This window comes from Carassius carassius, chromosome 46 (assembly GCF_963082965.1).
Source record: "Carassius carassius chromosome 46, fCarCar2.1, whole genome shotgun sequence".
In the NCBI taxonomy this organism is placed as follows: Eukaryota; Metazoa; Chordata; class Actinopteri; order Cypriniformes; family Cyprinidae; genus Carassius; species Carassius carassius.
In genome coordinates this window covers 20,185,148-20,212,324 of record NC_081800.1, presented here as the reverse complement: position 1 = coordinate 20,212,324, position 27,177 = coordinate 20,185,148, and the positions used below count along the sequence as shown (strand labels likewise).

The 27,177-nt window shown below is 39.8% G+C and overlaps 1 protein-coding gene across 2 annotated transcripts in view; it reads left to right on the top strand.

The window, feature by feature from the left end:
* LOC132129438 (plexin-A2-like) overlaps nucleotides 1-27,177 on the top strand; it is a 193,320-nt gene that overhangs the window by 3,897 nt on the left and 162,246 nt on the right. For both annotated transcript variants that reach the window (XM_059541037.1, XM_059541038.1), the window contains exon 2: nucleotides 23,591-24,919. In XM_059541037.1, coding sequence (XP_059397020.1) covers nucleotides 23,717-24,919 — 1,203 coding nt within the window. In that variant the 5' untranslated portion in view covers nucleotides 23,591-23,716. The remainder of the gene's footprint in view (nucleotides 1-23,590; nucleotides 24,920-27,177) is intronic.

The window sequence follows — 27,177 nt, the reverse complement described above, 5'->3', positions numbered from 1 at the left end:
TGGTGCATGTTCCCCATGTTTTTCTTTTCTGGCCCTCCGTCCCTCCCCCTGAGCCTCCACCTGTCCGCCTCCCTCCTGGTCGCTGTTTTGTGTCTGTCGTGGAGCGTCTGGGAGCCGCTCCGTAGAGGGGGGGTACTGTCACAGTGTCTGCGTTGTGTTCTCTGGGTTTCCACTAGGTGTCCTCCTTTCTCACGGTGTCTGTCTCCTTTTCACTTCCTGTTCCCTTATTTGGTCACCTTTCTCCGGTTTAGTAATTGATTGTTCCCCACCTGTCTCCTGTTCCCTCATTATCCTTCTGTGTATTTATACCCGGTCTGTCTGAGTCTGTGTTACGGAGTCCTTGTTTAATGTTTATAGCTATTCACGTCCGTCGCTTCTTGCCTTGCCTTGCCTTGCCTTGTCTTCGTGTCTTGTTTATGTTATGTTTGGATATTCTGGTTTTGACCCTGCCTGGAATGTTTACCCCTTTGGATTACCCCTTAAATAAAGGACTTACCTGCAATTGGTTCCCTCTCCTGTGTTTCCTGTAACACCGAACGTGACAGTTTTAGTCAATACAGTGATAATGGAATCTAAGATAACTTTAATTCATACATGTACTAGGACATTATTCAGAAATATCTGCTTCTGTGTTGCACAACAACAAAAGTCATACAGGTTTAGATTGACACAAGGGTGAATAAATGACACAATTTTCTTTTTTTTTCATGAATTATACTTTATAGAGCTAACAGCGTTTTATGCCACAATAGTCCTACTGTAAAATATGATATATTTTTTTTATTGTTTGTTTTGCGCTGTGATCATCAGGAAAAATGATAAGGTTACTAGTAGCTTGTTGAGACCATTTTTGCTTTTGACTATCTGAAATAGTGCTTTCATATGAGCAGCTCAAAACACAGACACAAAAATCAATTGCCTCCCATTTCTCCAATACAAACTCAGAGCCTCCACTGCCTTTTAATGAGTGGGCCAATAATGCATGCTGTTCTGAGAGAGAACTTTTTGAGGGTAACGGGGTTTTATGGTGAGTTGTTATTATGTGAGATGCTGTGGGTTGAGTATAGCTTTGGCTTTTTGGATGTTTGGGCCATGTCTGCGCTTAGTTTTATCTGGTCTTCATGATAGAGTTTTGCCTCTTGAGACTTTGGCCAGATAGAAAGTACTTGAGGTAGACAGAGAAAAGACTGTGTGTGTGTGAAGTGGGAGAGAGAGTGATCGAGTGAGCAAGACACATGCTGCCGTGTGACTGGTCATAATAGGCAAGAGTTCTCCAGTTAAACCCAGCACTCCCCTTCTCCTTCTCTCCCCCTGTAGCCGCCGCCAGCTTGCAGAAAACAAAAGCTTTTGTTTAGATCTCCAATCTAGCAGATGGGAGGAAGGACAGTAAATGAAAAAACGCAAAAGGGAATGGAGCAAGTGGACCATGATGGGGAGCATACAAACTCGGAGGCCGGTCCTTTGGGAAGAGTAACGGTCCCTGAAAAATGCTGCCACGAAAAGTGAAACTGAAAAGTACGGCCCTCTGTTACTTTTTCATCCCAAGCCATTGACTGAAAGCATTAGTCAGAGCTTCCAGGCTCTCTTGGGCCCAGACTGCATTTATTAAGATGTTAATGGAATTGCCTTCATGACACACTTCTATAGGACTGCCATTCTTCAATGCCTCAATCTGTCTTCTGCGTGGAACACATTAGCAGCTTACGCACAACAGGTTCCTCGTGCATTCGAGGTTCACTCATTGTGGTACTACTCTAAGACTCTATAATTATTCCATGTATGTAATCCTTCCCACCACATGCATGCCATATTCCACAGCATGTGAAGACGGCCCATTTCAGCATTAACAGTAATAATGTATGAACTATAGTGCTTCTGTTTGTTTGTCAGTGAATTGTAGCCTGATTGTATGGTAACATCAAATCAAGTATGCTAAACCTTTAAAATGCTAATGCTGATTCTCTACACAGCATCTAAAAGGAGGCACAGTATGCTTACACAAGCCTTTTGTGCCTTCCACAAACCTCTAATGATTTCCCTTCCTTTACCACAACCCCTCATGTTGTGTTTGCTAAACCCATACTTCAGATTCCACCACAGACAGGCAAGGCAAAAAGAATGATGTGCTAAACAGGTTTTTTTTTTTTTACAATCCATAATTTGTGTGTGATAGAACTTCATCCTATCAGTGTTGGAATAAATGCTTACTTGTCTTGTTTATTGGAATGGTCACTGGCTGTGTAATTACCATACAGTGAATCCTTTTGATTGACAAGTGTCTGCTAAGTAATAATAATGTAATAATATTTTATACTTATTTTTTTAAAAGGGCAGTTTATTAAAAAATAATTTTCCTTCCTTTAGTTGATTCCAAAGTTATTACTTTCCTCTTTTATACAATATATATATATAATGAAAGTGGTGTACAAACCAATTAGTTTTATTGTATGGATAAAATAAAATGCTGAGATATTTGTTGTGTCCCTCAGGAAAAAGAAAGGCCATGGGCAGGTAGACAAATGTTATACAAGGTTCATGTTTGGTGGATATGCACACTGCCCCCTTTTGACTGGAGGTTGTAGTCCTTGTTTTTTTCATTAGCTCTTAAGTTGTAATTTAATTGTTGCATTGATGTTGTTTCTAATTCTCTTTTTCTTTTCTGCTTGATTCGAGAGCAGTGCACATTCAAATATCTCCTTTTCCGGTCTCTCTGTGGTGCACTGGTGGGAATATAATTGCTTTTAACCTCCTTTTACCTGTCTGGGATTTTTGGCTTATGCACGTACGCTGACGTGTACCCACCTGCATCCATGCTGTCTGCTTTGTTACAATTCTCAAGTCAGCCATGGCCTTATCAGGAGAGATAGCTCCTCTTTCCTGTCAGGAGGCAGACGCCTTAACACATCCTCTCCGCCTCAGTTGGGAAAAGAGCTCCGATAAGCCTCCCAAATTCATTCCTGAGCCTGATAGCAAACAGGGCTCCTCAGAAAAGAGAGAGACAGACACAGGAGAGAAGGGAACTCTAGAAGATAAACACTTTCCACAGCACAGAGAAAAACAAACTGAAAGTGATGATGAAAGTTGATGAAACTCTCAACTTCCAAAGTTAAAAATATGACACATGCCAGCTTTGTGTACCCATGATCATAACTGTGCAAGCACATTCACAGAAGGCCCAGCTGGTGCCAGGAATATTAGACACGCTCCTTTGAAAACAAGAAGTATCCATACTTAGAATGAGAACAGAGGGTCATACTGAAGGAGCGACTCAGAGTGGGAAAAGTATTCTGGACTGAGAAGTTTTCCCTTATGCTCAGCATTCTGTTTGAAATCTTTACTTTGGCTTGGGTGGCACTAGCAGCCACAATGATTGAAAGGTTCCTTGAGTTCTTGTTAGTTATTTCAAATGTATATTTCATAAAGAGAAGAAACATTGATAAGGCCCACTTGTAAAACACTGCAGATTTCCACAGATTTGGAGCACCCATCATGCCCATCGTTTCAATTGTTCCTCAACTTTTCGGTGATCATTTTTGTCTCTGTTTTGCATATTTGATGGACGTATACAGGTTTTCTTTCTGAGGAATACTGACTACAGCAGTTAGCTATCTTGTTGTTTGATAGCTTGTCCTTCAAAGGTGATAGTCACAATAAAACTGGAAAATATAGACATCAAGGTCATTGGGTGCACTAGCGATTGATTAGACCACAAATCTGACCTTTGGGGGAGGATTGTTTGAGCATGTACAAATCTGTCCGGAATCATGATAACAATGAACAATAACTGGTTTCCTTTCTCAGCTTGTCAGCTCTCCTATCAAATTAATCAGTTGTTTGTGTGTTGTACATAAAACATCTGGTTTCTAACAGTTTCTGTATCTTTTTTTGGCATGCCAATGTACAACAGAGATGTCATAGCATGATTCTTGCTGTCAAACCTCAACAACATTTCCCTTCAGCATTCCATATTTGAGGTTGAAAAGGCAGCACAATTATGCACGTAAGCGTTCGTCTTTTGAATTATACCACAGGAAATAAATAATCAAATGTTGACATCATGTATAATTCACAGATCAACAGCAATGTAGGTCAACCACACTTCTTTTCTTGAGCATTTAAGGGGAGCGACTGTCGAATTAGGGTATCTAAGACAATTATCCCAAGTGTGACAGCACGCAGTGTCTTAACAGAAGACGGAAGATCCCTGTGTATGCCATGATGTTGATTAAATATGACTGCACTGAATCTACTGCCTGCCGATGGGGGTTGGGGAGGGATGGGGAAAGAGACAGGGAGGGATAATGGAAGGGGGGTTTGGGCATGTTCTCTGCTGTGAATGAATAGTGGCTCAAGTCTGCATCAGTAGCAGTTTAGGATTATGGGTTAATGCTTTTTAATGCCTGCCACACAAGAAGGGAAAGCGTGGAATCTGTGACACTCTGTCACTGTGATGTAATGGTGTCAGCTGGGTGTTTACTCAGCCCAGTGCTCTTGCACGGATCTGAGTCCAGCTTTTCTGGATAGTTCACATCAGGACTTCTGGAAGCTCAGCAGATCACAGGTTATCTAGCTGTTGGCCATTTCTGGGGCCTTCCTCAACATTAAAGTCAACTTGAACCAAAATTTACTTTATTTACTTTCTTAATACACATTCCTGATTTGAGTGTCCACTAATTGGTGAATGTTATTCCAAGGAAATTTGCTCTTTTTCTGAAATTACACTAAAAAAATTATAATATATTGTTCTGGTATTGCATAATGGCATATTGGTACCTGTAAATTTTAGAACTTATTAAGTGATATCATTTTATTATATACCAAGCAACATAACAAGTCAATACTCACTCATACAGATACGAAGCATGGTTTCTGTACAAAAACAAGCAAAAACAAAACACCTTCAGGTTAACACACAACCCTAAAATAATGCAATGAACATGACCTAACTGTAACACAAAAACCCCTTAAGTACATACTGATTACAAAAATGAGGAGAGACAAAGTCATTTATATAGAATATAATATAATGAATGTCAGTGTCCATTTTTTTTCATAAATTATATGGTACTGCATATTTTGCACTTCAAACACAGATTTTACAGTACAATTGTGCGATGATAAACCATTAGCTGTTTTTCACTCCACATGATAATTTACTTGGTATATTAATGTTAACCAATAAACAGGTTTTTACTTTATGTTTCTGTACGAATTACTGATAGATAAACAATTCCCGATAAAAATCAAAATCCTGATGTTTATTTTTTATTTTTTTATTTGTAATCTTGTTTCATTGTATTGTGTATAATATGTCATCTTGTATGCAGCCTTGGGTACTTGGGTGGTTGCTAAGACATCAAATAGTTGCTTGGGGGCTCTGGGTGGTTGCTAAGGTGTTGCTGAGTTGTTTTGGGCAGATGCCAGGATTGGCACCAAATATAAGTACTTATGAAACTTCTTCCATTCATTTTAGCTCTATGCATTCAAATGTATATCATTCTGATGTTAATTCAAATTCAGTTCACATTTAGGAATTACATTACACTTTAACCAGGGCGCACAACCCTGATGGTCATCTTGTGAGAAAACAAATGTTCTAAAATCGTTTTAGATAAAACATCCTGATGAACTCTGAAAACATAAAACTTTGCAGAAATGTTATCATTACCACAAGCGCTTTAGAGGCTTTTAGGTTGAATTGTATAGTGAGTTTTTGTCAGTAACCCGAGGCATCTTAATAAATTCAAAATGAAGTTTCTAACCTTCAACTGAGTTGAAGACGGCGCTTGTTGCCATGGGCAAGAGTTCAGAGGTGAACTGAGCTCAACCACCCACCTCATATGTTCATTGCATTGGTCCCACATCAACTTTTTTGGAAATACTCCAGTTATGTAACGGACTCGAAAAAGGCAGAGGTTCTGTTCCTGGAGGCGATAAATATTTCATTATCTCTGCCTGTCATTATTATGCATCAGAACGAATCTGTCAACTAAAGGCTTTGTTGAAGAATTTTGTCGAAAGCAAGCATGCTGCAAAACAGTACTGAATTAAAAATGAATGCACTTTAAAATGTTTTGTTTGTTTACTCATTTAGTTTCAGGCTGACAATTAACAGCTTGTAGCAGCTTGTTTCCATCCCTCCTAAACACTGTCCCTCCTTCGTTACTCTGTTCCCCCCTTTGTTTGCTAAGTGGGGTGGAGGAAAGAAGTCTTTCTGGCTGCAAGCAAGCATATGTGTGCTTGCTTACGTGATGTTGGGTGGAGTTTTGTGCGTGTTTGTTGGTGCTGCGGTGTTGATATAACCATGCCCTCTTCTGTCAAGCTTTATCTGGGTTGTTGCATCACCTACTGATGTTTGCAGGACTTTGGCAGATGCCCAATGTGTCTGCATTAATGACCAGAGACACACACACCTATCCTCCTTAGAATGAAAGGCAGGTCTCTTATTGTCTTTCCATTGATGTTGGATCAGTAAAACAAAGCCCAAGGTGTCTAAGTGTGCGGCCGTGACTGGGTTCTTCTTGTGAATTCGTGCTTCTGTCTAGCCAGCTGGCCTCCGGCTTTCCACACCGAGTCAATATTCTTCAAATCATGCGGCTACTCTGCTTTGCTTGCTCTCAGAACAAAAGATCTTCACCTAGATAAGATCCTTGCAGAAACACCTCAGGTTACGGCATAAATTGTCCCAGTACCTCCATCCGACAACCTCATCAGTATATCGTGACCTGCTACTATATCAGCCTCAATCTTCTTGATGTTCAAACGGTGGTTATAGGGACTCTACTAGTGATCATGTTTGTGTCCATCATCGCTGTTGCACGCTGTGATGAGTGGATGAATTAAATGAATGTAGAGATCATGGTAAGCTTGGCGGTGATGTACGCTGTCCGATACACTGCGAGTCACAGCCTATCATTCCCCTGCATCTTCAACATGTCGCTCTACATTAAAATCCTTCTCTGATGCTTTCTTGTCTTCCTACATGTGACAATGACATACTTTTTTCATCAGCTAAAAGTACTGATTTGTTTTGCTTTTTTTTTTTGCATACTTTTTTTCAGTGCAGAGTGGGAGATCGTCCTCTCAGTCAGTGGTTCAATGTGAGGTCTTTGTGTCTCATCTTGTATGTAGGATGTAAATTATTGTGAAGCAACAATGTAGAAGTGGATTATTTTTTCATGGCTCACCAGAAAGATTTATATATTTTTCTAGAAATATTTACTGTATATATATATGTGTGTGTGTGTGTGTGTGTGTGTGTGTGATTTGAAAGCAATTCATACTTTTATTTGGCAAGGACATATTCAATTGATCAAAAATGAGAATTGAGAACCAACGTCAGCATATTAGAATGATTTCTGAAGGATCATGTGATACTGAAGACTGAAGTAATGATTCTGAAAATTCAGCTTCACCATCACATGCTTAAATTACATTTTAAAATATATTAAAAAAGACATTTTCATGTTTACATTTTTTTTGTACAATTTCACAGTATTACTATTTTTTACTTTATTTTTTATTCAAATAAATTAGCTTTGGTGAGAATGTTTTCACCACAACCCCATCTGCGTTACTCTTGTATGTATCATTATTTTGGATATTTAAACTCAGAACTGATAACTATAAGGTAGCTGGCCTGGTTTCTTCAAGAATGAGCTGTCTTCACTATTGCATCATTTAGCATGTCCCCTAATCCCAAATTACTCCAGGGGAAATGTCCCTGTAATAAATTCTTTGATGTGGTTTATAGTAACAGCATGTGAAAGTTATGCAAACACTTCATTAGCCCTGGTCTCATAGTGTTAAATGATGGTAACAGTTGCTAAGTTCTACTTACCTTTTATGTTCTTAAAAATCAATGGCTACTCTGACAGTACGGAGTGTACAATATTTATAGTATCTTTGACAGCACAGAATATGAGTTAAATCGGGAAACGAGAAAGAAGGAATGTGAAAAAGACCTCTTTGATTGTTCCTGGCGAAAGTGAGTCAGACGGGAAGAGGAAGGGAGCAAAAAGGAAATGGGCATTATATTAGTAGCGGTCAGGGGAAGTTTGATGGATGGGGCACGGCATTGGCGTGACCGTTCTCACAGGACGGAAGAAGTGGCTTACTGTTTCACATGCCGGTCACCGAGGATGACTGGCACACTGCCATGTTAAGGTCAGGCAAGATAAGTCACCCTCTCTGGAGAAACACCTAATTAGAGACTCAAGTATATTCTTGCACTAAAAGTCATTTCCGATTCTCCACCCAAATTATTTCTGTCAACACCTGGAATAAAAAAAGCAAGGATCAGCAATTTTGCTTCCTTCCCTCCCTCTCTGATAAATGTACTTTGATTTTAGCAATCACATCCTTGGTTTTTGAAAGCATTGCTCAAGCTCTGACATTGGCCTATTTTGTTTTGCCTGATGTAGCTTCAATCATGTACCTTTTAACCTTCACCCTTTACTGCACATCAAAAGCTAGCTTCCATGGGTGAATTTCCTGCTCTGTTTCTGTGTTTGATAATGACCAAGTCAGTGAGCCTCTTGTCTCCATAAAGTAGCTTGTTGATTCCTGGTTGGATGTATTAGCTGTCCACTGACTCACATAGCCTGCAACAGTATAGTTCTCGAGGAAGAAGTCCATTCAGAATCTCCATTGAGAATTCCAATTGAAAATGAGTTGCGAATGCCCTTTGTGTTCCAATTTGAATTTGAATTGAATTTAAATTGAGGTATCAAACATGTAAGTCGAATTAAAAAATAGTGAAATTCAAAGAAATTGCTGTTACTGTTAACTTTTAACAAGAAAAGTTTATCAAGACAATCCTTGAATATTGACAAACCAAAAAAGTTGATATATATATATATATATATATATTAGGGCTGGGATAAACGATTATTTTTTAAACGATTAATCTAGCGATTATTTTTTCGATGCATCGATTAATCTAACGATTAATTTTCCCAGACCGATTCGATTTCGATTATCTCCCCATTAATTGACTACTAACAATTTATACATGTTTATTTACATATTTGAATGAAAAAAACATGAATTCCTTAACATTGCAATATATGTTTATTGCTCTTAAAATTACAAAATAAAAGACTGACTAAGAATGCATTACTTTGTACTTGTATAGAGATAGCATTCAATAAAACCTTGAAAACACACAGCTTACTGAAACAAGCTTACTGAACACATAGGGCCTAGCTTACTGAAAAAAAGTTCTTCTTTCAGATGAAAATAACAACAACTTGATGTCTAGCATTCAATAAAAAAAGTTCACCCAAAATACTTGTTTAAAGCAATTGAAAGAATACAGTAACCAATGTAAACTTTAGGGCTTTAAGCTAATACAGAGACTGCTTTTCCAAAAAAAAAAGAAGAAAAAATGGAGAAAGAAAAATCTCCGAATGCTCCACGTGAAACTTTGGCGTTCCGCCCTTTTTCTATCGTCACGTGTCTAATGATTTTGGTTAATATTCACGGGGGGTGGGGGAAGAGAGAGAGAGAGAGCGCTCGTGTAGTTTGAAGACTGTGAGTGAAACTGCGCGTGAAACGTAGGTGTTTCGCCCTTTTTCTATCGTGTTTAATGATTTTGATTAATATGCACAAGAGAGAGAGAGCAAGAAGCGCTCGTGTTGTTTGAAGACTGTGAGTGCGCGCGCAGCCGGGGCTCTCTCTCGTACGCGCCCTGTCACTGTCACTCACCGATCAAATAAGGCTTTGACAGCCGCCAAAAAAAAAGATCAATGCAGAAAAACCCCTGGATTGGTTATATAACGTTGGACAGAATGTTGATCCGGCCATCGCGTATATTCAGCGCACATAAGGTAAACGTTTTGCAAACGTTTATTAGAGAAATAAAAACAGGTAGACGAATCGATGCGCATATTTTGCGTCGACGTATTTTTTGCGTCGACGTCATCGATGACCTCGCGTTGTCCCAGCCCTAATATATATATATATATATATATATATATATATATATATATATATATATATATATATATATATGGATGTATGGATGAACAGAGAGAGATGGATGGATGCTAGATATCTGGTTTTAGAGAGATATGGATGGTAGGGATGGGCATGATTAATCGACGATCGATAATTGATCGTTAAGAATTTCTTCGATCACGTTTATTTGTTATCGATTAATTATATTATAAAAATATTAATGATTAATCGATAAACGATCGTTAATTCTCCCGACGATCGACTAAGAAAATTTAATCGAATGCCCATCCCTAATGGATGGATATATAGATGGATGGAAAGAGGGAGGATGATAGATGGATGGATGGATAGCTTTTGTGGACCAGGGTGAAAGAACACTAATTCCCCAGAATGCATTGCCATTCAGTAATATCTTCAAATTCATCTTCAACTTCAGCTGGGTAAATCAGTCTACAGTTCTCTGTTTGAAGTTGGCATGATTGGCAGGGATGGCACATAATAAATCATTACATATTTGGAAAAGTTTCTGGTCCCATTTAGTGTCAGATCTTTCTCTATTTCCATCTCTTTCTGTGTTTCTCTCTTTCTCTTTTTTTCCCCTCCTATTTCCTTAAATAGCTTTGGGTTCAGCCGCTCCCTCTTGCCCAGCTGAAACAGATGCTAATTTGAATCATCATTCACACACAGATTAGTCTTTGATCAAACTTAATGCCCAAGGAGCGCCTGTTACATTTGAAAGGAGGAAAAAAAACACCCTTTCATCTGTTCCGAATCTACTCTGCGAGGGAAAGAGTCAGAGGCGCAGATGAGCGAAAGAAGCATTTTAGATGGTTGTAGCCATTCAGGTTTGAGACCATGACCAATGCAGATTGTGCAGAAATGGTGCCTGAACTGCTTAAAAACAGCATGACCCTGAAACTCACACCTCAATGTTAATCCCAAAGGATCTGTGTGTGTTGCATATGGTCTACTTAGTCAGTAGTATAATTATTTTTACTATTCTGTTCACATGTGGTGCTTGGTCTAGTAAGTCCCTGCCCTGAATTTCAATTCCTGCTCTTTTGATGTATGCCTGCATATGAGCATGTGATTCTGTCAGTATATATGTGTCATTAACATATGTTCATTCAGATATGGCTATGGTGAGGTTATTCTTATAAAGCAAAATATCAACATTTTACCCAAGAAAACACAAGTGGTTCCTTACCATGTAAATGTGTTGTTCATTGTTGCCGGGGCATTGCCACAGTTACTAGGTGGCTGCTAACAGGTTTATTACAATTTAAGTCTCTATTTGTATTTCAGTTTGGGTTTCAGTTTTATTTGTTTTGTTTTCACTGAGATTATTATTTTTAGTATAGTTTTACATTTTTCAGATTATCCTAGTTTACTGATTTAAATGATTGCTTAACATTTTAGGTTTAGTACAATATCATTCATGTAGTTTTTCAAAGAGTGAAGCATTGCACTTGCAGCACCATGGTCATGGGCTTGATTCTCAGGGAATGCATGAACTGATGCTGTAGAATTCCCCAACCCCCAACCACATGTCACCCACCTCTCTGTTCAAGACGCATATGTAGAAAGAAGCATAAGAAGAGAAGAATTGATAATAAAAGATGAGAGAGAGAGTGGATGAGATGGAAGCTAGCAACTCCTTTTTGGCACTTAGCGTGATGGGCAATGCCTTTGAAACCAAGGGCATGAAATCAAAGTCCCACGGCTTTAGCCTTTTAGCATCTCTCTCTGCTCTTTTCAGGGCATCAGTACTGGCTTCCTCTCTTCCATTGTTCAGTGATGTTGCCTATTCATGTTTCATCTGGTGCATTTGTTATAAAGCCTGATCTCTCACACCTGGCCTGGTGTGGTAGATTCATGTCTCAGTGGAAAAAAGTGCTTTAGTCTTAGTATCGTGACACAAAATTCTTCATCCGTTGTTGTAGGTCAGTGTGACATTCACTACTCTCCGCAGCTCCTCTGCAGCTCGATTTTTCACATTTGTGAAGAATGGAATATCAGCAAGGTTCTCTGTTGCCCTCGGTGAGCACCACAAAGAACAACTAAGAGGATTGATCGGTATTTTTCTTCAAATGTAATGTTAGTCTTTTTGGAATTTAGTGACCTACAGTATATAAGTCGCAGTCTAAAAATTAAATGTTAATTTGTCCCGAAACTCTATGACATTGAATGGGTCTTGCTGGTAGTCTGTGCAAGAGGAAGTGATCTCGTCAAAGATCAAGGGTCACATGATGCCAGAGCTCATAAGGTGTTTGGCCTACAGGAAGCAGGCCTCTTATTCTACACTTCGCACTCCTTCCTCTGGGTGTTGAACTCTGAGCGGTCTGGAGAACAGTGACTCAGCATGGCTATGGTTGTCAGGGTTCAGGATGAATAAATTGGCAGTTCCAAGCGCTCAAAATATTACTGACCTTTTCTCTTTCTCTCAGGCCGGAAGATGGACATGCTCCTCGTGCTGTTGGCAGCAGACCACTTCTTGCCTCACCAGTTATGAAGCTGTCAAGTACTAGAAATTGATTTGGCTGTTCAATAATAACTTTTTATGACCCCTCTGTCATACATAAGGGCAGATGTCATCCCTATTTACCAGGTGTGTGTTTTTATATTAAATATTTTCACTTTATTAAAGTATTTATTGAGGAGTAATAATAATAATAATAATTAAATCTAATAAAATAATATAATCTGTTTATAAAGGTTGTTTTATTCTACATGGAGTGGGTCACCTCATGGGGGCTGCCATTTTTAGATCACATGACTAGCGAAATGGCACTATTGACTAGCACATCATCAATTTACGTATATGTATATGTAACCTCTTTGCATTTGAAATGACTAACAAGTAGTTTAAAATTGTATTATTGTATATTATATAAATGTGGGCAGACATGCTAATGACCTTAACACCATGTCATTTCCAAATGATATGTTTTTGAAGCTTAGTTGCTATTAAGAGTTTCAGTGGACTGAAATCCCATTTTCCATGATATGTGAAAACCCGTCTCGATTAATATAACAATAGCCGTTAAATGCTACAAGTAAGAACCATATATGATCTGATGGTCGCTCAGGCACTTTCCTTCCAATCCGCTCGCTTTTGACCTACTTCTGTCGCCATGTGGTATTCAACCAATCCACTAATTGCTTTCATTTATTCATACCCATGTGAAGTTTAGCTGTCCCAGTCATCTGCATGAATTCATTCGGAGCAGCAGCGTATCTGTCTCTGCAGCCAACCTAAAAGCGATCACGTCAGGGTGGGCTTCATGGTGTACATCCTCGAAAAGGATGTCTGTCTGAAGGGCAAGAGGAAAAGGAGATATATTTAGAGAGATAAAGCCACACCAGACACTCTCAGTGCTTCTGTAAAAGGCCTGTAAGTCTTCACTAGCTAATAAAGGCAGTGCTGTACCCTTAACGCCTCGATGGAGGCAGATATTAAGCTAAGTAACAAGCCAACGACTTGATTCGCTCAGTTTTTATCACCCCTGATGAAATTATGGCCTTTGTTGTGGAAACTGTGGTTGCTGGAAGAGTACAAGAGGATGACAGAGAGAGAAATAGTACTTTGGAGAAGCTCAGGCCTTGTCTAATGTAATAGACTGAAGAAATGGGTCCCGCATGTGCTAAATGAGATTTTAAGGTGTCTGTGTGCTGAATGTTAACCGTAAAGGAGAGAAATAGAATCTAGGACGCATTTAACACTTATTCGGTGTGTATCAAGATAAAGTGGATGAGATGGCAGAGGGAAAAGGTATCTGTCCACAAATGGTAAAGCCTCTCCATCTTTCTGCCTCAAAGTTACCTGCTTATTGTAGCTTGCAGCTTGAGAAGCTTTTCACTTCTGTTTGATTGCATTTGGGTAGTGTTAACTCACTCTATGAGCTCTGGGGCGGGGGGTGGAATTGTCTCTTAAATTACAGCACCTTCCTTTCTCTGATTAATACAGGAAGCCTGTGGAGAGAGCCTGGAACAAACTGGTGTATTAGATCTATATAAATGCATAAATAAATAAAAACGAGCATCTGGGCTCTTCCAGTGTGACCCTGTATTACAACCACTCTCTCAGCAGGGCTAATAGTTCCTAAGTTTTGATCAATAGAGATTTAAGCCCTCAATACTGGTGAATAACTCAACAATGTGTATAATGTGTTTTGCATCTGTTTCGCAGATGTAGTTGTCATGCAGAAACTCTTAATTACATGTGAACATGTACATGTAAATGTAAATGTGACCAAATAAGAGCTGAATGGGCATAAGTTCAAACATCGCCTATAAAAATACATTTTGAGGCTGTAATCTATAAGCTTGATCACATTTGTTTTTTATCTTGGACCCCTGAGTGCTGTGTAGTTTGCAGTCTTTGGCACAGGAAGAAGATATTATGCATTGTGATAAGATCTTTTTTTCCCCCCTCAGCCATCATTTTTATGTGTTTAAGGGCCAATCTCAGGAAAACATTTCCAGGTCTTATTTCCCTACAAAATCAAATCGAAATAAAATACAAAAATTATGAAAAATGACTGTTTTAGGATTGCTAGCATTTTTTGCAATTGTCTTCCATGCTGGCCATAGGTCTGTCCTTATTGTCGAGCCCTGCCAGAAGGAACATTATTGCTTTTGATTTTGGGATAAAATTTGACCCAGGCATATTTTTTATAATATTCACCCATAAAGCCATGTATTACCTCGTTTTTTTGTGCATTCAGACCTTCCCATGACCCACACAGTTGTTTGTCGTTTGATTTAAAGAGCATCCTTGACTTAATATGACTTGTCGGGATAAGAAGGGACTATCATGGGGGTTCATTGGCATATCTCCATGCCTTTACTTCCTGTGCGATAAATCAGCTGATATCCCCTGGATTTGACTAGATGGATGGACATTGACTGAAAGACATCAGTGGGCCGCTGGAATGATAGCGCTGGTAAGAGATCGTGCTTCCCCCCCCCACCCCCCAGCCCTCTGTTTATTCATAAAAGCACACTCAGTGACAGTTTACACTCAACAGAGAGGATGTCCTATATGCCTGGGGAGAGTGTGACGGATGATCCAGGCCTGTACAGACTGCCATTACACTGCATACAGTTGTCATTCTCTGTGTAGACAGTAAAGAATTTCAATGTGGCTTCCTAACATTCCATGCCTGAGCATGGAAAGCAATACACAGTAACGGCCCATAAGACTATAATTAACAGACAGATTTATGACACCAAAGCAGTTATTTCAGCAGCATTTGCATGATTTATTCAAGTACTCAGCAACAATGCTGGTGTAAAATACATCAACTGCTGCAAATCTGTCCCTGTCTGTACCATAAACTTCTGTAGTTAATGGTCCAACACATGTATTAGTGGTCAGGAAGTACATTGAGGTTTTTGCATAGACTGGAGGAGTCTGTAATATTTCTGAATGACATTTTAAAGGCCGTCTGCTGTCCTTATTGTTTATTAAGCTACGTGGCAGTGAGTTATCACAAAAAGGATTATGAAAGAGGATACTTTAGCTCCGCTGTCACAGATTAACCTGGAACATTGTGGCCCCCTTTACCACTGGCCATTATGGGACGCTCTACTGCACAGCAACTACATTAATTGGATTGGCATCTGATTGATTAGACAATAGTGAGTGAAGCAGGGTAGGTAAAATGGATGCTGGTCTACTACCTGCCATTGAATCCATAACTGAAACCTTTTCTTGTACTTGTGTTGATTATGTAGGATAGCTGTTAGTTGAACCTTCGGTTCCAGGGTTGTGGTTTGAACAGTGGTTTGAATCCAGGCTGGAGTGGATAAATATTTAAGTAAACCGCTAAGCACATTAACACATTTTATTTGAGTAAAATAAAGGTCTATTCTATTTTATCAATTTTATGGGCATCTAATTCAATGATAGTAATGATAATTATTTATTATTATTATTAGGGACTATTCTATTTAATTAATTTTATGGGCAAACAAACAAACAAATAAAATATTGTATTATTATTATTATTGACAAAGGTCTGTTCTGTTTGATAAATTTCATGGGCAAATAAATAAATAAATTAATATTATTTATTATTATTATTTAAAAAGGTCTATTTTGTTTCATTAATTTTATGGCCAAATAAATAAATATTATTATTATTTATTATTATTATTATTAGTTTTATTATTTGCAAAGGTCTGTTTTGTTTCATTAATTTTATGGGTGAAATAATTTATAATTATTTATAAAGACCTATCAAAATAAATAAATAATGTATTAATAATAATGATAATTAGTTACTTGGCTGCCTACCTGTTAATTCATGCCCATTTATTTATTTGTTGAATAAGCTGGATAATGGCATCAGTTGACTGCTACTTACTGAAGACTGTCACATTTGCTAGAATTGCATACACACACAAGTGTCATTTTTCTGCGTGTGGCGTCCCTGCCGTCGCTGTGCGATGAGTGTGTGATTAAATCTCGCCAGCGCTAGCTCTGACTCCCGCTGTGTGTTGAGTAGCCAGGTGGTAGCTCTGAGTGGCTGTGCATACAGTGGCAGTGTGATTAGCACGCTGGATCCTGTTGGCAAGCTCTTATTTAAAACAGTGGGAGCAGAATGTAGTGGATTATTCTGACAGGTGCCCTCTCATTTCCCTGAATATCTTATGTAATTCAACGGATTTGAGAGCCAAGCATCACGGCGACAGATTGAAGTAATATTATGCAGTTCGGTCGTCTACATAACACTGCTGTCCATTTATTTATGCCGTCTTTTTCCACAAACATTGTAAATCTTCCTTGTTTCTCCTTTCTCTATCTCACTGACTCTCTTTTTTTTGTTTGTTTTTTTGTTCTCTGTGCCAGGCTGGGTAAATCTGCCCCAGATAATAGTCTATGTGTGGGTGCCAGTTTTTGGATTTGTGACTGCTGTTGTAACGGGTTGTTGCCCAGCTGGAGTAATGAATAGCTGGGCCTCTGCTGCCGCTCCCTCTCTCTTGGGTGCCAGTGCCTCATACGGCCCCGTCTCCCTGCCAGCCAAACCCCCCCCCCCACACACACACGCATTTATACACTGATCCAAAGCTGAGGAACTCCTTTTTCAGAAATCCTCTCTGTGACATTATCCACATGAAGGTTAAGTTCGTTCTTTGACTTCTTTGAGTCTGTTCTGAGGATTTGATCATATAGTTCATTGTGTTTTCTAAATAGGAGATAGGTAGTGGTGTATTTGTATTAAGCAGCCAGCTTCAGTGGTGTTTAAGAATGATTCAGGCTGATTATTAGATAGAGGCATTGTTTCGCTGAGCCGCAATCTGATTGGCTGTGGGCTGAGATGTGATTTAGCTGATTGGCTAAGTCAGTGGTTGACTCTTTGCAGTGTGAGGCTTTGGGTTAACACTGACCCCAGTCTGGGGTTTTAGGATGTGGGCCTGAGAGAGCTTAAAGTTCCCTTCTCACAGCTGGGAGTGATGCTGTTTATGTAATCCAGCACCCGGCAAATCTCTCCTGTCCTCCTTTCTGCTGGAGGACACCTAATACTGCTCTTGTTTTGTCCTAACACCCGCCACTTGACTCTGGGATGTGAGAGATGTATAAGAAAGAGCAAAGTTTTTATCTCACTGCGGACGTGCCTGGAAAAAGTGAGCACGTTGCTCAACGTGCATGTCACGACGGTGTCGCTCTCAATTTGCATCTAAACTTGAAATAAGGAAAAGATGAAAAGATGCAATATATGAATGGAAGGATTTTGAGCCAATGAGCTTTCACAGTGGGCGGGGGGTGGGGGGTTAGGATCTGGTGTCAGTCACATCTCATATAAATCTTTTGTTACAGTTTTCAAAAACTAGCATCAACAATCAACCTCGCATGTCTGAACAGACAACAGCAGATTTCACTCGCTCTTTCATGTGCGACTCTTCATCATAATGTTGACTTTCAAAACTCGCAGACCGAAAAGCATACACTGAGCTTCCCGATTGATAAACGAGCGTTGCGTCAATCAAAGCGCTTAATTAAATAAAAAACCGCAGAGCCGAGGGAGGTAGATCAGAATCCCGTGGCCTCTGGTGACATTTTCCGTTTGTGTCTCGTGTCTTTCCGAGGTTTCCCCGTCTCCCACTGCCGCCCTTTACAATTCAGATTTATGGAAATAAGCCTTAATAGAAACCTGTGCCAAGCTTGACAGACAGCTCTGATGAGAAGTACTTCTTGTATGTGTGTATGTGTAAATCCTTAAGCAGATTGCCAGTCGTGGTAATAGATGGGAGGCCGAGACACTGTTGGAGTGTGTGTAAAGAAGTGTGTGATTTTGATACAAGCTCCTGTTTGTGTCCACATCCCTGTTTGTTAGCCAAGGAGGTAGCGACTGTGGGAGGGAGAACAAAATGCATTAGAATAACAATGATATTATAATCTCCCCTCAGTGGAGTCGCAGGACTGTGTCGGGAGCAAAAGAGTGAGTTTATTTTCCAAGAGTCCAAGTGTGGCGTATGCGGGGATGTCGCAGCAGGTTGTGGGTGAAAGGCAGAGATTAGATCCGCACACCCTTGTTTGCATTCGGGGATAAGAGCGCCTGCTGACGGTTGCTAATTCTGATGTCATGTTGACATGGCTTTTTCTGTGGGAAATCACAATGTGTGAGGGATTTAATAGACTTTGATATGCTTCGGTCAGACTGTAAAAGACAGACGAGATAATAGTGGCAAGCTGGTCATTAAGAAATTGCCTAAGGATCGAATTGTCTAGCATGCACATTGTTGACCGTACAGCACAAAAGTTCAATGGTACAGTCGTGCTAATTAGGACTGTGCCTTTTAGTGGATTTGACATTTGCATAATGAATACACGGTTTACTAATGGGCATCTTGATGCAATTCCTCCCTTAAAATTGGCCTGTTGGTTTTTAAATACTGACCAGTTAGAACGAGGTGTAGGCTTCCTCTGCTTTTTGAGTTGATATGGTGTCTAGAATAAGAAGCTGTCTGATTGTCCAGGTAAATGTGACATCATCAATTTAAGACCTTTTAAGCTCTTAAAGTGACATTGTTCCTATTTGAACAAAAATATTTTATCCATGCGGAATGCATTTCATAGTCAAAAGTGGTCTCTGTTGCATTTGTTTTTACATTTTATTATTTTAATAAAAATTTATTTATTAAATTTTTTAATATATATAATAATATGTTTTTTCATCATAATGACATGCACCAACAAGTTATTTACAATGAGACCAGAAACGTGTATTAAGAAAATAAAAGGGGTTCATTTTGATTTCATGTCGACTTGAAGAGTAAGAGTAAATGAACACGTTTGCTTTTTTGCTGGTAATTTTTCTATTTGATGCATTCAAAGTCTTAGTTCCATGAAAGAAGAGTATAAAAGTGCCTGAGTAGGCGAGAGAAGACCAATAGGAAGCCATGCGGTCAGTGAGAGTGTAATCTGTCCCTACTTCACACTGTGTCATTTCCCAATGGGGGAAAGGATGCGCTCTGCAGTGGGAGCTGGCACAGAGAGAGAAGCAGCCAGAGCTCCCACAGAGACAAAAGAAATTATAAATATCTCTACACTGCCACGACACCCTGCTCTCACAAAGCCACTCATTATCACCACCAGAGAATCTCAGGGAAAAAATAAAGACTAATGGACTAACCTCTCCTACTAATCGCTTTTTAGACACACTCCCACAAAGTGCTGCTTCCCTGAAGGAAAATTAGACTTTCTATTTTTAACCTGCTAAAAAAATGGGAATAGGGATAAGACTCTTTTCTGCCAAGTGATCGGCCTTTTCAAATGAAGCAACTTTTTGAACTTCGGTTTATTTTTCCTTGCTGTATGACTAGAGATATTTTTGTTAACCATTTAGATTACATGCTGAAAGATTAGTCATTATTAGGAATTATGGATTAATCCCAGGCATGAAATTCCAAAGTGTTTTTTTTTTTTCAATTGCACAACAATTAATAGGATTTTCCGACATAACAGGATTGTGGTTTAGGTTCTTTATCTGAAGCAGTACAATAGCTGTAAATATGAATTTAAAAGATCAAACGACTTTGGTTCTATTGTTAAGTAGCATATAAAAGGAGGGAAAATATGTCACGGCACACGGGGAGGCAGGAGGGGGTTCGCTTTGCTCTCGTATCCATAGCTTGAGCCCTTGAGCCAGGCTTCCTGTATAGAGATCAGCCCTTGGTGCTTAAAATTACCCTTCTGTCTGTTGAAACAGTTCACCTGTGCTTTGAATTGTGGGTAGAGTCTGCAGTGAATCACAACATAGCATTACTCTTCCATTCCTAAACCAATTCTAATGTCCCTATGCCAATGGTAATATGAACTATAGCTCATATTTCCAGAGATTAGAAAGCTATCGCAACGTCCCTGGCAGGTATCTGGTCATTACATCAGCACACATTCTATAGATGAGGGAACAGCACAAAGTTAGTCGCAAGGCTGCTGTGTGTTTATACAGCACTAACATGTGGTTTGTTTTGCCTTTAGTGTTCATTAAGGAAAACAACAGTTTTCCTGTACAGTAATCACAGCCTCAGTGCTCACTGGAATGCAGCGGTTTTCCTGTTCCTTCACTCTGTACGCTCACATTTAGCCCTGCATTGAAACCCAAGACCATGTATTTTGATATAACCCACTAGAAGATTCCATTAACCCCTTATCAATTTGGATACCGCAGTGTAAAAGATACCAGTGTGGCCTGAAAAATCATCTCTGTGCCTGTGCACATTTCAGGAGCTGTTTAGAACTATAACCTCGAATTCACCGTGGTTCACAAGAGATTAGTGGTGCTCATTTTGGATCCCATCTGAACAGCATTGTATCCCGGAGGTCAGTTTAATGTAAATGTGATGAGAGGATTATAACCCAGGGATGGATTTTCGCATGATAAAATGACACTCGATGGAACCATGTGCTGATGCTCAGTCAGATGGAACTGAAATAAGAGTCAGGGGCTCAGTGGAGTACTAGTGATGGTTTCTTAATTAGAAAACGGTTACAGTGCAGAAACAGCGCCTACTATTTAACCTGGGTTATACTGGGTTATACAAGTATACTGCATACATTTCAAGGCCAAGATGGATTTTGCGTTTTTTTTTTCTTTCTGTTTTTCTGTGCTGTAGTTTTTAGGACAAAATCTGCAAAATCATGATTAAATGGTAAAATTGTTTTTTTTTTCATTTGATATATTTTTTATGTCTAATTGCATAGTGTTATTATTTTAATTATTCAATTATTAAAATGCTAATCCCTAGAGTGCAGTTATGGTCTTTTTATGTGACTTACTAATGCAGGTGCTGCTTTGCAACTAATCAAACCAGAGACAGTGGCAGGACATTGGAATAAATGCGCAGTCTCTTGTGGTTGTGAAGTCATAATGGATATGCTAATGAGGCAACTGTTACCTTTCCATTGGTGCACTGTATGGATGTGAATCACTGTCATGGTGAAGTACAGCTCTTGCCAAAATGCCCGTGCTGTTGCCTCCACAAAACAGATGCCTGTTCTGACAAACCTGCCTAAATCGCACCATTATCGCTATAGGCTCTGGTGTGACGAACCCATGATTCACAGGTGCAAACATTGACATGGTAATCTCTTCCGAGAGCCAAGTGTAAAGGACTGACTTCAAACAATAAAAGGAAGCTAAGAGGCGAATCAGTCTCATCTATTCAATTCTTTGGCCAGGCTGCATAATAAGCAGAGTCCTGTTAGGCATTGCAAGAAAAGAGGGAAAAACACAAAGCATAATAAACAAAGCCCCTATTGCTTCTGTTCCTGACAGCACTGCTGCTAAACTTTGAACAGTCGTTATTTACACCATTCGGTCCCCTCTTTAGTGCAGCTGTCGCTACGACATAAAAAGAGAGAAGCGCACTCGCTCCGAGCCAGCAGTCAGCAGGGAACGGGGGAAAAAGGGGTAGGGAAAAGGAAGAAAAGAGAAGGGTGGTGGTAGTTAAGTGAGCAAAATTATAAAAGATAAATCCTTTGATGGTTTACAGTTGGAGAGAAGAGGTGATTATGCTTGTGAATGTGAGGCCTCAAAGCCAGAAGCCTGCAGAAAGTTGCTTGCTCTGCAGATTCCAGATAACACCACATTGCACCTCCAGCATTTTCGAAGTCACACAAAAAAGAGCAGCGGGAAGGACACAACCAACCCTAGGACTGGGTTTTACAACTACCTTTACAGCCATGCTAATAGACTGCACCTCAAAACTGAGCTAGTGCACATGGATGCTAAGCTTGTATATAAGCACTCTGTTATATGTAAGCAAAGTGCGGTTTATAATTCTGCACATGTTGTTTACCACTTCGTCCCTTTAGAAAATTTATGCAAATCATGAAGAGACCTCTATATCTTGACATGTTCGAGCACACTAGCAAAGCCCTGTTCACTTAAATTCATCAACATGTTTAAGCTAATTACAACTGTTGGACTGCATTGCTTAATCATATGTGATTCTCTGATGTGCAGGCATTGCCTACATTTGTCAGTCCTGTTGGACCACCTAGCACTAATAATGCATGCAAATCAAATGGAAGGAAAAAAATAGGAGAGGAAATATGGTGAATGTGCAGACAGTGTAGATTGTATATCTCTAATGGCTGCCTTATTCATTTAGGGATGATTGCTCTGGTGCCAATGATTAATCCCTCCAGGACATAATGGTGTCAAAGGGATACAAAAAAGGAAAGAGAGAAGAACAGAAGAACAGAATTGGAAAGCATAATTAATGGATTCCCATCCTGTTAAACAGCCCCCTTACAGAGCAGATAGTAAAAACAGGGTGCATGGAACCGGCACCAAATTTGTTCATACTTTGTTGTAGTAATAAGATCCAGGCCTCTCTCGTGCAGTGGATTGGATAATTAACTGCCTGGGATAAATGCAGAAGAAAGGAGGCCCCTTTTGATTTATCATATGGGGGACTTTACCAGCATCTGCAAACTCCTATTACATAAATTGTTTTTTTCTCAGTGTACTTTTCTTACTGTTAGACACTGACAAACTAGGTTGGGAAGTGTAGATAATAAAGAAGAAGCAAATGTCAAGAAATGAGAAGGCGATGTTAATATTTTGTCATAAAGGAAAGCTCTTAAGTGCAATTTTCTTGAAATAAATGCATTACTCAAAAAATGTTTTAGGGAAAAAAATCAAATGGTTCCGCAGCTAAAAGAAGAATACATTTAAAAAGATTTGTCAGACCTATTCAGAAATGCTTTTGCTTCAGAAAGTTACTTTCTTTCTTTTTTATGTTAGTTGACAAAGCAGGTGCTTCTCTAGAGAACTCTGACTGAACGCCATTCTTAGAAACCGCTGTCTCAGAGAACCAGCAAGCACCGTGACTCATGTCATGCTAATTTCCATTGCTACGACGTGCTTCACCTTCCTGCTTTGTGTTATCCTGCCCAACAACTCCTTTGGAATGTGAAGATAAACCTTTCCTGCCATTGTCCCTTAGAAAAGCTGCCCCCTCCTCTTGGGTTAGTTGACAAATTCCTTCAAAGGAGGCAGAGGGCCTTGGTTTAGTGAATGAGGTGCAATTTCCATTGTCTGTTTCCTTTTGCGAGTCTAAATGTTCTGATGCTGATTTATGTACTCATTACTCTTGCTTTTCTCTCTTTCAGAAACATGTGAAGATGCTGGTAAGGAGCTGCACCATAGAGTAAGCCTTTAGACTACGAGGACGAAGATTGAGCTTTCTGATACTTCTTTAAACTCTTAATTTTCTAACCTGTCAGGTCCCTCGGACCATGGAGGGACAGCAGAACTCAAAGCGGACTTTGAAACAAAGTCCTGGATATGGTTCCAAATTGTCCTTTACATGCTGGGCACTAGTCTTAATCTTGCCTGTAGTGTGCTGTGAACAGTCCTTTACAACGTTTCACCCTGAGCGACGAGAATGGGCCTTTAATCACATGACAGTTCATAAGACAACAGGAGCACTCTACATTGGTGCTGTCAACCGCGTCTACAAGTTATCAGGCAACCTGACACTATTAGTATCCCATGGTACTGGTCCGGAAGATGACAACAAGGCCTGCTACCCTCCACTTATCGTTCAGCCTTGCAATGAACCTCTGGTTTCTACCAACAACATCAACAAACTTTTACTCATCGACTACTCTCAGAACCGACTACTTGCCTGCGGAAGCCTCTTCCAAGGTGTCTGCAAACTGCTACGGTTGGATGACCTCTTCATTCTGGTAGAGCCATCTCACAAAAAAGAGCACTACCTCTCCAGTGTCAATCAGACGGGCACAATGTATGGGGTCATTGTGCCCTCACAGGGCAAGGATGGGACCCTCTTCATTGGTACAGCTGTGGATGGGAAGCAAGACTACTTTCCAACTATCTCTAGCCGGAAGCTTCCTCGTGACCCGGAGTCTTCAGCTATGCTGGACTACGAGCTACACACTGACTTTGTTTCATCTCTCATCAAGATTCCCTCCGACACCCTGGCGTTGGTATCACATTTCGACATCTACTACATCTATGGCTTTGCCAGTGGCAATTTTGTCTACTTTCTGACCGTTCAACCGGAGACGCCCGAGAACAGCTTGTCTTCCAGTGGGCCCTCAAATGACCTGTTTTATACCTCTCGAATCGTCCGACTCTGCAAAGATGACCACAAATTCCATTCCTATGTGTCATTGCCTATCGGATGTGTGCGAAACAGAATTGAGTATCGCCTTCTGCAGGCGGCCTACCTGGGCAAACCTGGACGAGTGCTTGCGGCGTCCCTCAACATTAGCGCTCAAGACGATGTGCTCTTTGCAGTCTTTTCCAAAGGTCAAAAACAGTACCACCATCCACCTGATGACTCGGCCCTCTGTGTCTTCAGCATTCGGGACATCAATGCACGGATCAAGGAGCGTATGCAATCCTGCTATCAGGGAGAAGGGAACTTGGAGCTCAACTGGCTGTTGGGAAAGGATGTGCCTTGTACCAAAGCGGTAAGAAACCTTTTTGTTATTACTAGCCACAGCAGCTAGCTTACTAATTAGCTTGTTAAACCAGCTTTGAATGTGAGGCATAGTTAGATGTAGTATCTGAAACCCTAATAATGGAAGCTTTTTCCAAATTGTACTACTTTAATTGAGCTTGTTGAATGCCTTTGAATGATGTTCTCTTGGCACAGTATACATTTTTTGCCCTTTAAGAAACTGACAGTTCCCATGCCTGCTTTTGCTTACTAGAAGACCTCAGTAGATCAAAACTTGTTTTATGTTTTCTTTGGAATAAAGATATGATCTGAATCATAATGTTTATGCTGCTGGTTGTTGTTCTTGCATATCCATATTTCATTCTTAACAGTGTAACAGGATACTATCCAAACAATCCTGTTGAACCTCACAACCTACAGGATTGAATGTCAGGAATAGTAAGGGTTAGTCTAAGCATAAAAGCACACCCCAGCAAATCCCATCAAAATAATTTTAGACTAATCCTTTCAACATGTTTTTTGAAATTGTGAATTGTTTTTCAAAATATTCTTTATCCATCTGTAAATATATAAATAAATATAAATATGAATGTGTGATTTGTTTTATGGCTGTCAGTATGGTTAGGTATCATTTGAAATGTATCAATTCTGATTCTTATCGATTCCTAGTTTCAAATCCAATAATAAAAAAATAATAATATAATAAAAAATAAATAAATACAGCTGAACAAATTTCAGATAGAGAAATTGAAATGGTTCTAAAATGGAACCGGATCTCGATACCCAACTTTCGTCATTGATTGTTTTGCATCTGTTTGCGTGAAATTTAAGAGAGAGCCTTAATGACAAACTATTGCTATTTGGTTTCCTCCAGGGCATCCTTTATTAGCTTCAGTAAATTCGTCATTAGCATGATGTCAGAGGTGATTGTCACTCTGATGAAAACATTATTGAGTGTCTGAGCAGTGTGGTCTTCATAGTAGCAGACTCCACTCTGTCCCCATTAAGGACCCTAGAGGATCCCCTGTCTGACCCCAGATGGGCCGTCAGTGGCTTATGATGTCAGCCTGCCCTACTCCATGTTTTTTTAGGCCTCATTAAAAACAATGCACTAGAAACCTCCTGCATCTTCCATTCTGGTACTAGACAAATGTCAGGATTGACTAAGGAGGAGGTCTGAGATATTAAAATATGAAGATATATGTTCTGTAAACACTCCTCAGTCAATGCCATTCAATAAATCTATATCATTATGCAGGTAGATCTTTAACGATTAGCATAGCGAAGTCTGTGAGCCCACACAAAAAAAACAAGCACCTCACGACTCTCCATCCTCTTGCTGCCACCAAGCTTTTTTAAAACTCCCTTTTCATGACCAGTAGGAGTATGAAAATATTTTTACAGTAAAATAACCCTCTTTAGACATTTTCATTTGCTATTAGAGCTTGTTTTACCTAAACAAAATACTGTTAGAAATCCCCTACCGTGATGTTTTTGTTTAATTTCCTGTCAGATATTTCAGGCTATTTTTGATTACTGGAAACATGGCCCTAGCACAGACTTAGGTCTAGTTCCTTCAGCTCCAGTGGCTCTGCTGAATCACAGAGAAAGTGGAACTTAGAGACACACAGGGTGATAGGAAGAGAAGTCATATGCCAAGAAGGCTGAATGAAAAATTTATCAAAGTGCCCAGCTTGCAACTGTCTTCCTGCCTGCCCAACCTGCTCACTGCTTCACATGCAGCCCTTTGATGCTATTCAGTCATTCAGCCGGTGTTACGATTCATCAGGCTGCCTGATCAAGCCTATCGCAGTGCTAGTTTGAGCACTGATCTAAGGAGGACATTCTGTTGATCAGGTGGCTTCCAAAGTGGCGACCCTTGTCCAGATTTGTGTGTATGGGACAATAACCCCCTACTTGAAACAGCAGTCATAGGAAATAGGTTTTGGTGATGAGCATAAGCGGTACCATGTGAATATCTAATCAGGCACTTTGGATAGGTTTGACGCTTGGCACTGAAGGTTAAAAAGCTCACACTCAGGCCCTGTTAACACTAGTGTGTTTTCGTTTTAAAACGCATAACCTTTGCTATGGTTAAGCCTATCGTTTACACTACTTTGCGTTTTCCATGTTCGAAAACAGACTTTTGAAAACGCTGCTGACCCCGTTTTAGTTTGAAAACTTTGGGGTTGTGTTTCAGTGTAAATGGACGAAAACAGAGAATTTTGAAAATGATGGCATGGTTGCATATCTTTGATGGCCGTGTAA